The following is a 12,606-nucleotide window of genomic DNA, read 5'->3' as shown; positions in this document are numbered from 1 at the left end:
TTATCCCCATTGTACAGATGAGGAAACTGAGGTACAGGTGGAAAAATGATTTGTTTAAGGTCACACCACTAAAAAGTGGTATAGCCAGGATATGACTCCAAAATCTGTCTCCAAATTTCATTTTCTTTCCAGTATACTACCATCCTATGTATTTACAAGAATGACACTAATTAAATATTAACTTTATAAAGAATACCTACTATGCACCTAGCACTGGACTAGATGTCAACTTACCAGAAGGACTACCAGTGACAAGGCTACCCTTAAGGACGCACAGATGTGAAACAGTTGGAGAGCAACACATTTCAATGTGTAGTCAAGTGCCCAACACTGTGGAATCATTTAGAAATGCCAGATAAGCCCAGGGTAAGTGAGGAGGTCACTATGGGCTGGAGGCCTCAGGAGGAGACTCTGTGAAGGAGGTGGGCCGGGGGCTGGAACTTAAAAGATGGCTAAGATTTAGCTAAATGGGGAGGGTCGGAGAACATTTCCTGAAAGCTAAATGACAGCAGTGCCTAATTTTTCTTCTTTTTCTCTGGGTAGATTGAGCACATGTTATCTCACAGATGCTAGCTGTGTGGAACTCTCCTCTATCTTGCAAGTGAGTCGGATTTTAAGAGCTATTTGTGGTTACCAGTGCCTTGCGGGACACGGGAGTACAGCATCTCTCTGAGGGTCTACAGCATGGGAAGGGTAAAGTCAAGAATCTTACATAAGTGTCTGCTTGTTCTTGTCCTTCTCATGGGATTTCAGCATTTGAGGTTCATTGGGACTCCCTGCTGCCATGGTTAACAGTTACCTTGGTGTCCCCATCCCTTCAGGCTTTCCGAATGTTCCCTCTCTGTAGCTTGTTGTGAGACCCTCACCCAAGTCCTGAACTCTACTTGGAGCCTGACAAGACTACTTCTAATTAATAACAAAGTTGAAGATTTGAGACTGAAGTGTGAAGGATTAAAACAGCCTGACTGTCAGTTAAAGGATCTGTTTTAAGTGTCTTGGACTATAACCACAGGCAGAGTTTCCTGATATTTCAGCAACTTCGAAAATTAAATGGGCATTTTTTGGCCTGGTGATTGAATCTCCAAAGAAACAATAAATGAAGACCTAAGTAATATAGGGGAAATAAACCTTCCCTTCTCCACAATCTTTGCATGGCCCTGGTCCAAGGGATTTTTTTTTTTTCATGATAATGATTTTCTCTCTCTCTCTCTCTCTCTCTCTCTCTCTCTCTCTCTCTCTCTCTCTCTCTCTCTCTCTCTTTCAAAATATATCTTTATTGATTTCAAAGAGAGGAAGGGAGGAGGAGAGAGAGAGTTGAAACATCGGTGATGAGAGAGTCATCATTGATTGGCTGCCTCCTGCATGCCCCCGATTGGGGATTGAGCCCGCAACCTGGACATGTACCCTGACTGGGAATCAAACCATGATCTCCTGGATCTTAGGTTGATGCTCAACCCCTGAGCCACGCCTGGCCGGGCTCTGATTTTCTGATGTGTTTTTTTTTTTAATGGGCAAACATAATTCCTAAAGTAACTCAGTGCAAATGAAATTATGCCAGACTTCTCTACCTTACTTCTTAGCAGATTGTGGACCTGTCACCTGACTAGAGAGTGTTTTCAGGATTTGTGTAATGCACTCTACACCAATGAACACCTGAGATATCTTGACTTCAATGACAATGCCTTAGGGGACAAGGGCATGAAGGTGCTATGTGAAGGGTTGAAATACCCTGCAAACTAAAGACCTTATGGTAAGTACACAAGGACTCTTTGCCCACTGAGCTCTTATTGCCAGGCTGTATGTGAAATGGAGGGTCAGAAATGGAGGGTCATTGTGGAACTTGAGATAAGACTGATTTCTTCCTTGAATCCCTAATCCCCTACAGGTTAGCAAAATGTCATCTCACAGATGGGTGCTGTGGAACCTTTGCCTCTGTTCTGAACAGAAATGAGAACCTAACATTGATAGATTTAAGTGGAAATGACCTCAAGGATTTTGGAGTGCAAATGCTGTGTGATGCACTGATTCATCCAATATATAAACTACAGACATTCTAGTAAGTTACTGTGGTGAGGGGAGTGGAAAGGACGGGGTCAGGACAGGCATGTTGGGTTTGATCATAACCTATTGTAGTGATGGCAGGCCATTCCTAGGCAAAATATCAAAGTAAGTGAAATTACTTATAGGCTTCTTCCTTGGACACAGGGGCAGGGAGAGATGCAATGAACAGGCAGCGCTAGATCTCACTGCTAAGAGAAGCAACAGGGTGTAGGCAAAAGCACTGGATCTAGATTCAGCTAGGTCTGGCTTAAATACTAGGTCTAGCATCTACTAATGGCATGACCATGCTTATTTAACCTCTTTGAACTTTAGTATCCTTTTCTGTAAAATGGAGCTAATACGAGTACCTGACTCCCTGGTGCTAGCATGGGGATTGAGTGAAGAAAGATGTCAATTATGAATGAACCTAGTACAACCCTTGGTGCATAGAAGGTACCCCAAAAATGTTAGACCCTTTCCCTTTCCTCTCTTAATGCCTGATAGAAGACTTAATGTTTACATTTTGAGAGTCTTCAAGACTCAAGGGGATGAAGCTATAATGATGCAATTAAAGAAAGTGAAGGTTTTTCTCCTTTCTGGTCTATGTCTGTCTGCCATCTTTGTAAATTGGCATAATGCACAAAGTAACTCTTAATTGGGATACAGCTATGCTCTGTTCGCAACGAACCGGTGGCCAAATGACCATTCATTTATGGCATTCAGAACCGGAACATGTAATGGAAAATAAAGGCTAAGTGTAAAAATTCCACATTCCAAAGCCAATTTTATGAATTGAAGTGTAAATGAAAACAGCTTAAAAGCCTGATTACAAGTCTGGCTGAAACAGAAGCTGGTTCTCTACTAGCAAAGTAAAGTCTGTTAGTTTCAAAGGCTCAAGAGTTTGATGATTACTGCCCAGGAAGAGGAAATTATTCACAACATGATGAGCCTCAGGGATTTAGGGACCTCCAGGGTTTCCTTCTTATAAAGAGGTTACTGGATTCTATTGTCAACAGGTTTAGATAACCTCAATGATCAATCCTAATGTCTTTATATATAGAGTAATTTAATGTGGTAGCACTCTATAGTGTGTATGCTTTAGCAAAGATTCTCAGTCACAGAAAGGAGAAATTATTTTGTGATGACATGCCATTATTTGTTTTTTGTTGTAAATTGTTGTTCTATTTTCTGTTTCTCTCACTCTTTCTTTGTCTTTTAACCAATGTGCTTCCATTGTGTTTTCAGTCCAATCTTTAAACCTTGTAACTTGTCAATCAATAAGTTGATAGCAGTGTGCAGTAATAGCTCAGAAATCAAAATAAAGGACATGCACACATAGAGAATAGATACCAGTTACTGACCTCAAATAAATTTTGAATGTTAAAATGAGTATAAGACAGACAACACTGAAATCAATAGAAGAAATATATACTTACCTAAGTAAGGTGAGAGGAAACTGGACCATTTAATGTGGTGGTGGGCTAGAGAAGGGGTAAATCTAAAGAGAGCATCCTAAAAAAGGGAGTCTTCTTTGAAATTGGAAAGACTGGAGAAGAAGGTGATATTCTAAGAGCTGCTTGAGTACGAAGTCTGAATTTTATTTCTTATTGTACTTTCCCCTGTAAATCTGGCTCAGTGCTTTGCATATAGTAAATGCATGTAGGATACCAGTAGTAATTTAAAGCATCCAGGAGCAAGGCAAAGATACAGTAATATGTTCGATGAAGATAGTCAAGGGGAAAAAAAGGCTGTGTCTCACAGTGACAAAGCTCACCTTCATTTATTCCACAAGCACTTGCTGGACATCTGCTGTGTGCTAGGCAGATAGTCCAAGTGTGGGTAGATAAGAATAATAAGACATGAGACATGATCTGTGCTTCTCAGAAGCTAGTGAGCTTAGTGGTAGAGACAGACACACAAACTGATAAATGCAATTGGGTAATCAGAAAGTGGGATTAATGGCTAAAGACAGCTCACTGATCCCAAGAGGGTCAGAGAAAGCTTCTTAGAGGAAAGGCCACCTGAGTTAGGTCTCAGGACTATAACCAGGGGACATGGGGATAAGGGTACAGAAGGGGAGTGCAGGCTCAGGAGATAGCATGAGCAAGGGTAACGAGACAATAAGCAGCATGGTTTATGGTACTTGATGGGGATAGGGGTAGGAAATCTCCAGGAAGTTTGCTATGGTTGGAGCATAAAGTGCACAGAAGAATGTGTCAAGACAAGAGACTGAGGGGCAAGGCCTTCTGTGCCATGTGTGATTAATAAGACCTATTAGCAGAATTCTGAGTGCAAATTTATTCATAATTCTCTCACACATATTCTGGAAGCAGTACATTTGGGGGCCTTTACTCACCTTTTCAAAACTTGTCCCAAGGATGGAGACACTTTGCTTCCGAAGCTGGTTGAAGAATCAGTCCACTCCTGCTCCTGTTTCTCACTGCTGTAGGTGGCTGATTTTGGGAACTGACCTTACCTGGTCCCACGGAAGCTTGGTGATTGGATGGTGGTGTCTTGGCTGCTCTGAATCCCTGTGAGGCTTGCAGTGCCATTATACTTGGGCTCTGAGGTTATACATATCTTTGTCCACACCCAGATATGCAGCCATCTTTCTCTAAAGTACTACATGTTTCAGGGTGGCTAGGTCTAGAGGAGCTTCTTGAATCAGCCACAGGTATATATGTGTGAAACATGACCTTGCCCACAAAGATGTAGGCCCCTGAGGTGAGTCAGGGACCCCACTTAAGTCTTCTTTCTTCAAGATAATTTTATTTTAGGGGCCTTGGTGCCTTTCCCAGGCACCCAGGATAAATCTCCCTAGCTCACCCTGATCCATGTTCCTAATTCTAAATTTGGGAAGAAAAGGTTGGAAGTAACTGGTCTCTTAACTCCCAGAAGACCTATGGGCTTCATAAGCATATTGCCCCACCTCTTCCCCAGCAGAGAGTTCTACAAATCAGGAGGCAAGGCAGCTTTTGCTAAGTCACTGAAAAAATTCTAAAGGTCTTGTTACACTTCCATGGCATTAAGTGTCTACTTACTCTACAATTGTAAAACTAGCAGGGCTACTCATTTCACTTTGCTAGATAAAGATTAGCTTCTATCCATTAAAAACTAAAAACTGTACCTCATCATACACCTGAAAGAGCTTGTCCCTTCTTTTGTAGTCATTGAGTTTTAATCAGAGACACATGTGGAGTTTGAAGTGCCTGTAGGACACTGGGGAAAATTTTCTAGTAGGTAGACAGTTGGATGTTGGAGTGTGCCCTGGAGATAACTGAAGCCATGACAATGGATGAGATCCTTAGAGAGAGTGAGAAGAGAACCTCTGAGGGACATCTCTGGGGAATTAGCCCTCAGCAATATCTTCTAAGAGATGGACATAGGAAGGAAAACCCGTGGAGAAAACCAGGAGAGAAAGGTGTCCTGGAAACTATGGGAAGAATGAGTTTCAAGGAAAAAGTGCTTAACAGTATCAAAGGCAGCAGAGAGGTCCAAATGGATGAGTACTGAAAAGTGTCCATTAGATTTAGCAATTAGGAAGCCATAGGTGCCAGTATCAAGGGCTGTTTTAGTGGTATAATGGGGCTGGAAACCAGGTTGCAGTGACTTGAAGAGATGGGAGATAAGACTACTTTTTCAAAGAGTTTGTGAAAAGGAGAAGAGATGTGGGGTCGTAGCTGGGGGGAAGTTAGCAGACTAGGGAGAAGGGAGTTATTATTTTTCTTTCTTGACTTGTTTTAGGATAGGCAAATTTGTAGGCTGAGAGAAAGGAGAGGTTACAGATAAAGGAGCAGGAACTAGTGGAATAATGGAGCAGGGCCTTGGACAGGAGTGAGAGTTCAAAAGGAAGTTAATAATTTTCTTTTGAAACCCAAGGAAGGAGCTGAGGCTGAGAAAGAAAGGAGGTTGATAGCCAAGTGGATGAAGTAACTTAGTGGTGCCAGGGAGAAAGTGTGAATGGGAATCTTATCCTTGAGAATAGGAAAGCTGCTGAAGGCATCCATTGGCTTGACTTGACACAAGATTCTTTTCATTTTTCATAGCATTGACATGGATCATTTACATGAAGAAACATTCAAAAAGATGGAAGCTTTAAAAGTGAGCAAGCCTGGAATTACCTGGTAGTTTCCAAGGAGAGCCCTCAAATCAGATGCATACAGACCCCCTCCATCTGTCACCATTTTGAACAGTTGTACACTATTGTTCTAAACCTGTTAACCTTTGCTGAAGATACTAATGTGAAATAAGCAGCAGTGATTTCTATTTCTTACATATAATCATCCATTAAGTAGGGTATAAAAGGCAGAAGCGCCTTAGTTCATATGTCTTCAGAAGTAATACCTTGCATTCATATATTGTGTTATAATGTTTACTTTGTTTTCACAAAAGCCTTGGGAGGTTGGAAGATGAGGTTCTGTCTATCTTTAGGTCACACAGCTCATTAGGAGAGTTGGGACTGGAATCCAGCCAGGTTTCCCAATACCCAATTCAGGCAGGGAAATAATGAAAAACAACATGTGAATGAGCCCATTTAGTGTAGCACAGATCCTGCACAATCCCATGTTTCTATTTCTGCCTAGCTTCCACAAACCACCAGGTAAGAGAAGTGGAAAAAGGAAATGCCAGGCAAAGGAAATAGCACAAAGCCATTGAAACAGGAGAGAATGTGGTGTGGGATTGACAGAAAAGTAGCTTATCTGATTAAGGTGTAGAGTTGTCCCTAGAAGCTCCTTGACTAGCTGTGTGACCCTGAATAAGTCACTCAGATTCTTGGAGCCTCCATTTTCTCCTCTATAAAATGGGCATAGATTAACATTAATCTTGCAGTGCCACTATTCCCAACATGATGCCTACCTCATAGTAGGCACCAATTAATGGTAGCTGTTTGTATAAGTGTGTACCTGTAATACAACTCAGCTTTTAGTCTTTGAGTTCCCAGATTTTTGCTGCGTAGTCAGTGTAATCTGCATTCGAACTAAATGTATGTGTTAAAAGTGATGATTCTAGTGGGAGAAGACACCCCGTTGGAAGTTATTGCAAGTGAAAGGTCCAGCTGCTCCATGTCTTTATCATTGTGTGTTGTTCCCTCCTGCACTGGGAGATGGTAACTCTTAAGACCAGGTCTGGCATGAGAAGAGTGGTCAAAATGGTAGTTCATTTCCAGTTTTCTCAAGTTGTTCTTTCCCTTTAGTTATTTAACACTTATCATTGCACATTTATTATGTGCCAGGTTTTGTGCTAAGTGTTGGCCTTACAGAGATGAATATGCCTTTTCCTGTGTACTTCCCACACCATGTTCTCTGACTACCCTGGTCCCTCTGTCAGTCTGCTAAATATCTGATAAAACTCAGTCACATTAAGAACTCAAATATAATGTTAAATGAAAAAGCCCTGAACTGTGTGTGTGAATACCGTTTGTGTACTAAAGGATAAATATGCATGTATATGTATGTGTCCAGAGTATATATGGAAGGATATATACAAGAAGTTGCTAACAGGAGTTACCTCTGGCAAGAGGAATTTTGCAAGCAAGGGCAATGGGAGAAGAGGAAAGGAGCTTTCATTTTCATCTATAGCCCTCTGTTCTACTTGATGTTTTTACCATGTGCATGTATTACTTTTATAATTAATAAACTTGATGTAAAAAATAAAAGTCATTCATACTGAGGAGTTATTTTTCTTCTTTTAAAACATGATGATTAAGAGGAAAATATAGGTCAGGAATTTATAAGCATGACATAAAAGTCCAAAGGAAAAGAATGGATGATATAATATCAAAATTTTAAATCTCTTTATGAAAAAATGTACCATAAATATAATTAAAGGCTGTGATGAACTGGAAGAACATATGTAGCACACATGTAAAGACAAGGCTAATATTCATGATACAAATTACAAATCAGTATAAAAAACAGAACATGGAGGATTTCTATTTCCAGCAATATGAAGTAACAGGGTGAATTTACCCTCCCACATTAACAACTCAAAAAATGGGCAATATATATAAAACAATAGCTTCCAGACACTGGATAACAGACAGAATTGGGACAAATAAAAATAGCAAGATGGTAGTTTTAGAACCATATCAATAACCTTATTGAAGTTAATGTTCTCACAGCAATCCAATTAAAGGGTGAGATTGGTAGAATAAAAAAAAAAAGTAAGGACCCAACCATATGCTGCCTATAGGAATCCCACTTTAAATATCAAAACAAATAGGTTAAATATAAAAGATAGGGAAAACATACAGCATGTTAACACTTCAGTAATTTATAGGTTGAGAGAGAAAATAAGTAGAATATAGAAGTTTGAACAAATGATAAATTTTATGTGTTTAACATCTATACAGAAAACATATTCTTTACTTACTATATACATTGAACATTTACCAAGATAGGCCGTATCTGGATCATATAACAAGTCTCAATAAAGTTAAATTATTCAAGTCAAACAAAGTATGTTCTTGGACTACAATGGAGTTAAATTGAAAGTCACAGGGAAGAAGATTACAGCATAGTGAATATAATCAATAATATGGTAACTGTATGGGGCCAGGAGGGTGCTTGAAATGTAGGGGGGACCACTCTGTAAAGTACATGCTTTTCTAACCAGTATGCGGTATATCTGAAACTAATACAGAATAATATTGAATGTAAACTGTAATTGAGAAAATAAGTTTTAAAAAATCAGTAAAAGACATGGAATATTCTCAAAATATTTGGAAAATAACACATTTCTAAGTATTCCATGGCTTAAGAGTAAGTCTCAAAAGAAATTCGAAAATTAGACATTTTTTAACTGGGTGAAAGTGAAAACATGTTACATATAAATTTGTGGAATATAGCTAACGCAGTGCCTAGAGGGAAACTTATAGCACTAAATAGCTATATTAGGAAAAAGTTATTAAGTCAATGAGAAACTAGAAAAAGAAGATCAAGTTTAATTCAATGTTAACAGAATAAAGGAAATAAAGATAAGAACAGAATACATACTGTATCCATTTTTATAAAATTCTAGAAAATTTAATTTTTTCTGATTTTTTTATATGACTAATTTTTTCCTTTTTATTGAATTTATTGCTGTGACACTGATTAACAAAATTATACAGGTTTCAGGTGCAAAATTCCACAACACATCATCTGTATATTGTGTGTTCACCACCCAAGCCAAGTCTCCATCCATCACCATGTATCCCCTCTATATTCTCCTCCACCTCCCCTCATCCCTCCTCCTGGCAATCACCACATTGTTGTCCATGTCCATGAGTTTTTTCTCTTTTTGGCTCAATCCCTCCACCCTCCTAGCCAGCCCCCACAACCTCCACCACTTGACAGCTGTCAGCCTGCTCTCTATGAGTCTATTTTGCTCATTTAGTTCATTTTGTTCATTAGATTCCACATATGAGTGAAATCATATAGTATTTGTCTTTTTCTGACTGGTTTGTTTCACTTAGCAGAATGCTCTCCAGGTAGAAAATTTTATAATTTCTAGAATTATAATTTCTGACAGCAGGTTAGTGACGGAGAGAGAAAGGGATGCATTTATAAAAGGGTACAAGATAACATTTGCAAGAGATGGACATGCTCTTTATCCTGTTTGTGGTGATGGTTTCAGTCAAGATTACTTGTGAAAGTAGATAAATTCTTAGGAATTTTGCAAGTCAGTTGTTAAAGCCTTTATTAAAAATTAAATGATATAAACTTGCAAATAAATACATTTTATTATAATAAAGGTAATATTCTAAACTCATCACTTCCTAATTATTTTACTACATTTTACTATTATCTGTGCTCTTGAGGTTATTCACATCTATTGTATCTGTTTGGTGGAATTGTTAAATAATTGTGTTCTACTCTGCATCTTTTTCTATTCCACGTTCAATGATATCACATTAGTAGCTTGAAATTGGCCATGGTAAGAACGTTTATACCACAGAAATTGGCAAATGCTACAAATCAGTGATCGCCCTCCTTCTTCCCCACAGAGCTGATTGTTAAACATTTACCAGTATATTTGTGCCTTAAAGCATCACTTGCTCTGGCATTCATTTAAAACTGGCCTAGAAGGCAACCCATCAGTGCCTAAAGTTATGCTAGGTAAAAAGTGGGCAGTCAATAAATGTTTGAGGGTAACCAACCACCCTGGTTTGTCCAGGACTCTCTTGCTTCCTGAACATCCCAGGAAACTCCTCAGTCCTAGGCAAGCTGGGATGGTTGGCCATCCTAATGTCTTTGCACAGTTTGTTTGTTTGTTTGTTTTTTAAAGTAACCAGGTGGGCAAATGGATTGAAAAACTCTCTTTTTTCTTTTCTTTTGAAAATAGCCCAAATATATCTCCTTCTGTGAGATAACTAGTGGTATATTTGTGCATAAAGCCCCATACATTACACAATCTCAGTAGTAGCAAGGAGGGAAGGCAAGACCTTACAGAAGGAGGTGCTCAAGAAATATCCATTGGTGGTAGATGACTGTAGAGAAGCAGGCCTGCAATGCAACAGAGGCCCCCAAATGGTGGAAAGTTACACAAAGTCTGGTCTACCAGCTGGTGGCAGCTGTAGGTGGCAGCAGACTATGGATCTGAGGCAGGCAGGGGTTGGGAAAGCTTCAAAAGAGAAAGGATCAAAAGATATACTGTCTGATCCATGCTTCCATGTCACTGAATCTATTTTGTTCATCAGTTTATTAAGTTATTAATGAAGAGGGGAGTGGGTGTGGGGTGGAAGGGGTCAATGGGGAAAAAGGGGGGATATGTAATATTTTGAACAATAAAAAAAATTTTAAAAAAGATATACTGTCAATAAGAGAGATTATGATTGTGAATGCTAAAGGCTGCAACTTTGAGGTGTTTATTGTGGTTTTTAGCATTTTGAGGACATCAAAGGAGTTTACTGGGAAGGACATTCCCAGTCCACTTAGATATCCATTTCTTCTGTTCAAGTCTCACTCTACCCAAGGGCGGAGTAGGCAGATGCCTATGCAGCATGGAAAGGTTCTCTCTGTTCAAAGACCTCGTCCCTCATTCCCACATCACCACCCAGACCTGCAATTTTCAGAAGTCAGTCTCTCATGAGTTAAGGTATTCAATAGCACTGTGCATTGAAGAAACGAAACTATTAGCAGACCATTAACATCTGACCTCAGATTAGTAAATTAGTTCCTGACTAGTTCCCAAGAGTCTAGAACATACAGAGCAAGTGAGAAGACGATAGGGAAAAGTTTTGGGGCATTGGTAGACAACATGGAAGACCTGGTCTTGGCATATCAGTAAGAGCCTAAATTGGAGAGAGAGGTAACAGCCCAAGCATGGAAGGGGGCCACCACAAACAAATGTCACCCACTTCCCAGTTTTATTTATGTCTGATTCAGTTTCTCTTGCTCACTTGTCTCTTTCTTGCTTTTCCAACTTTAGTAAATATTTCTTGAAAAAGTTCTAACCCAGCCAGGCGTGGCTCAGCGGTTGAGCGTCGACTGGGATCCAGGCGATTGGGGTTCGATTCCCGGTCAGGGCACATGCCAGGGTTGCGGGCTGCAGACGATCAATGACTCTCTCATCATTGATGTTTCTATCTCTCTCTGTCCCTCTCCTTTCCTCTCTCTGAAATCAATATATATTTTTTAAAAAGAAAAAAGAAAAAGAAAAAGTTCTATTCCCTAGTGTGAATGTATCACACACCCTCTCACCAAACCACTCCTTAATCCTGGGGGTTGGAGAGGCATGCCTCCTTTTTCAAAAGAAACATCATCATAATAATGGTAGTAGTAGAAGTAGTAGTGGTATTATTACTGTTCAAGCACTTAGTTGGGACAGGCATTGTGCTTTGCTGTAATTTCTCATTTAATTCTATGAAGTGGATATTTTCATGGTATATGTGAGATGCAGATTTGTCAAGTAATTTGTCAAAGGTCATATAGGTAGTAAGTGGCAGAGCCAAAATTCAAACCTGTCTGATCCAAAAATCTGTGGTCTAAACAACCATACCTCTTCATGTAGACTCTGGATAGGGTTGGAGGAAGAAGGAGGTAGACATAAAAAAGGAATTATTTCATTCAACAAAAGTGTATGAACTTCCTACTATGTGCTAGGCCTATGGGGTATAAAAAGTATGCACAGTCTTGCCCTTAACAAGGTTACAATTGAACAGAGGGGATATCTCCACTGGTCTTTTTTTTTTTTTTTTTTTAAGATTGGATGTGTTCTGTTAATCCTCACACGAGGATATTTTTTCCATTCATTTTTAGGGAGAGTGGAAGGGAGAAAGGTGTGGGGCGGGGGAGAGAGAGAGAAACATCAATGTGATAGAGACACATAGATTGGTTGTCTCCCACACACACCCCAAATGGGCCCAGGGATGAACCTGTAACCCAGGTACATGCTTTAGACCTGGAATAGAACCAGGACCCTTTGGTGCACTGGACTATGCTCTCACCACTGAGCCATACTGGCCAAGGCTCCATTTTTCTAACAGTGCTAACAGAAGGCAGAGTTAAATTATCACTATGTCATAATAATAATAGCTACCAGTTATTGAGAGCTTACTATGTATCAAGCATTATGATATACATT

General features: G+C 39.6%; 1 protein-coding gene across 15 annotated transcripts in view; it reads left to right on the top strand.

Moving 5' to 3' along the window:
• LOC308551475 (ribonuclease inhibitor-like) overlaps positions 1-7,712 on the top strand; it is a 36,395-nt gene extending 28,683 nt beyond the window's left edge. For 5 of the 15 annotated variants that reach the window (XR_013998030.1, XR_013998031.1, XR_013998032.1 and 2 more), the window contains 5 exons: positions 192-366; positions 544-693; positions 1,584-1,750; positions 1,886-2,056; positions 6,087-7,706. Coding sequence is in view for 2 of the 15 variants with exons in the window: in XM_081126026.1 (XP_080982152.1) it covers positions 544-601; positions 1,581-1,607 (85 nt within the window). In the remaining 13 variants the exon portion in view is untranslated. Of the gene's footprint in view, positions 1-132; positions 367-543; positions 694-1,580; positions 1,751-1,885; positions 2,057-6,086 lie in introns of all 15 variants that reach the window. The other 10 variants (XR_013998029.1, XR_013998035.1, XR_013998036.1 and 7 more) reach the window with 10 other exon arrangements.
• Positions 7,713-12,606: the final 4,894 nt, after the last annotated feature.

This window comes from Miniopterus schreibersii, assembly GCF_964146895.1.
Source record: "Miniopterus schreibersii genome assembly, chromosome: X".
NCBI classification, from domain to species: domain Eukaryota; kingdom Metazoa; phylum Chordata; class Mammalia; order Chiroptera; family Miniopteridae; genus Miniopterus; species Miniopterus schreibersii.
The sequence above is the reverse complement of the archived record's forward strand: the minus strand, read 5'-3'. Positions and strand labels throughout refer to the sequence as shown.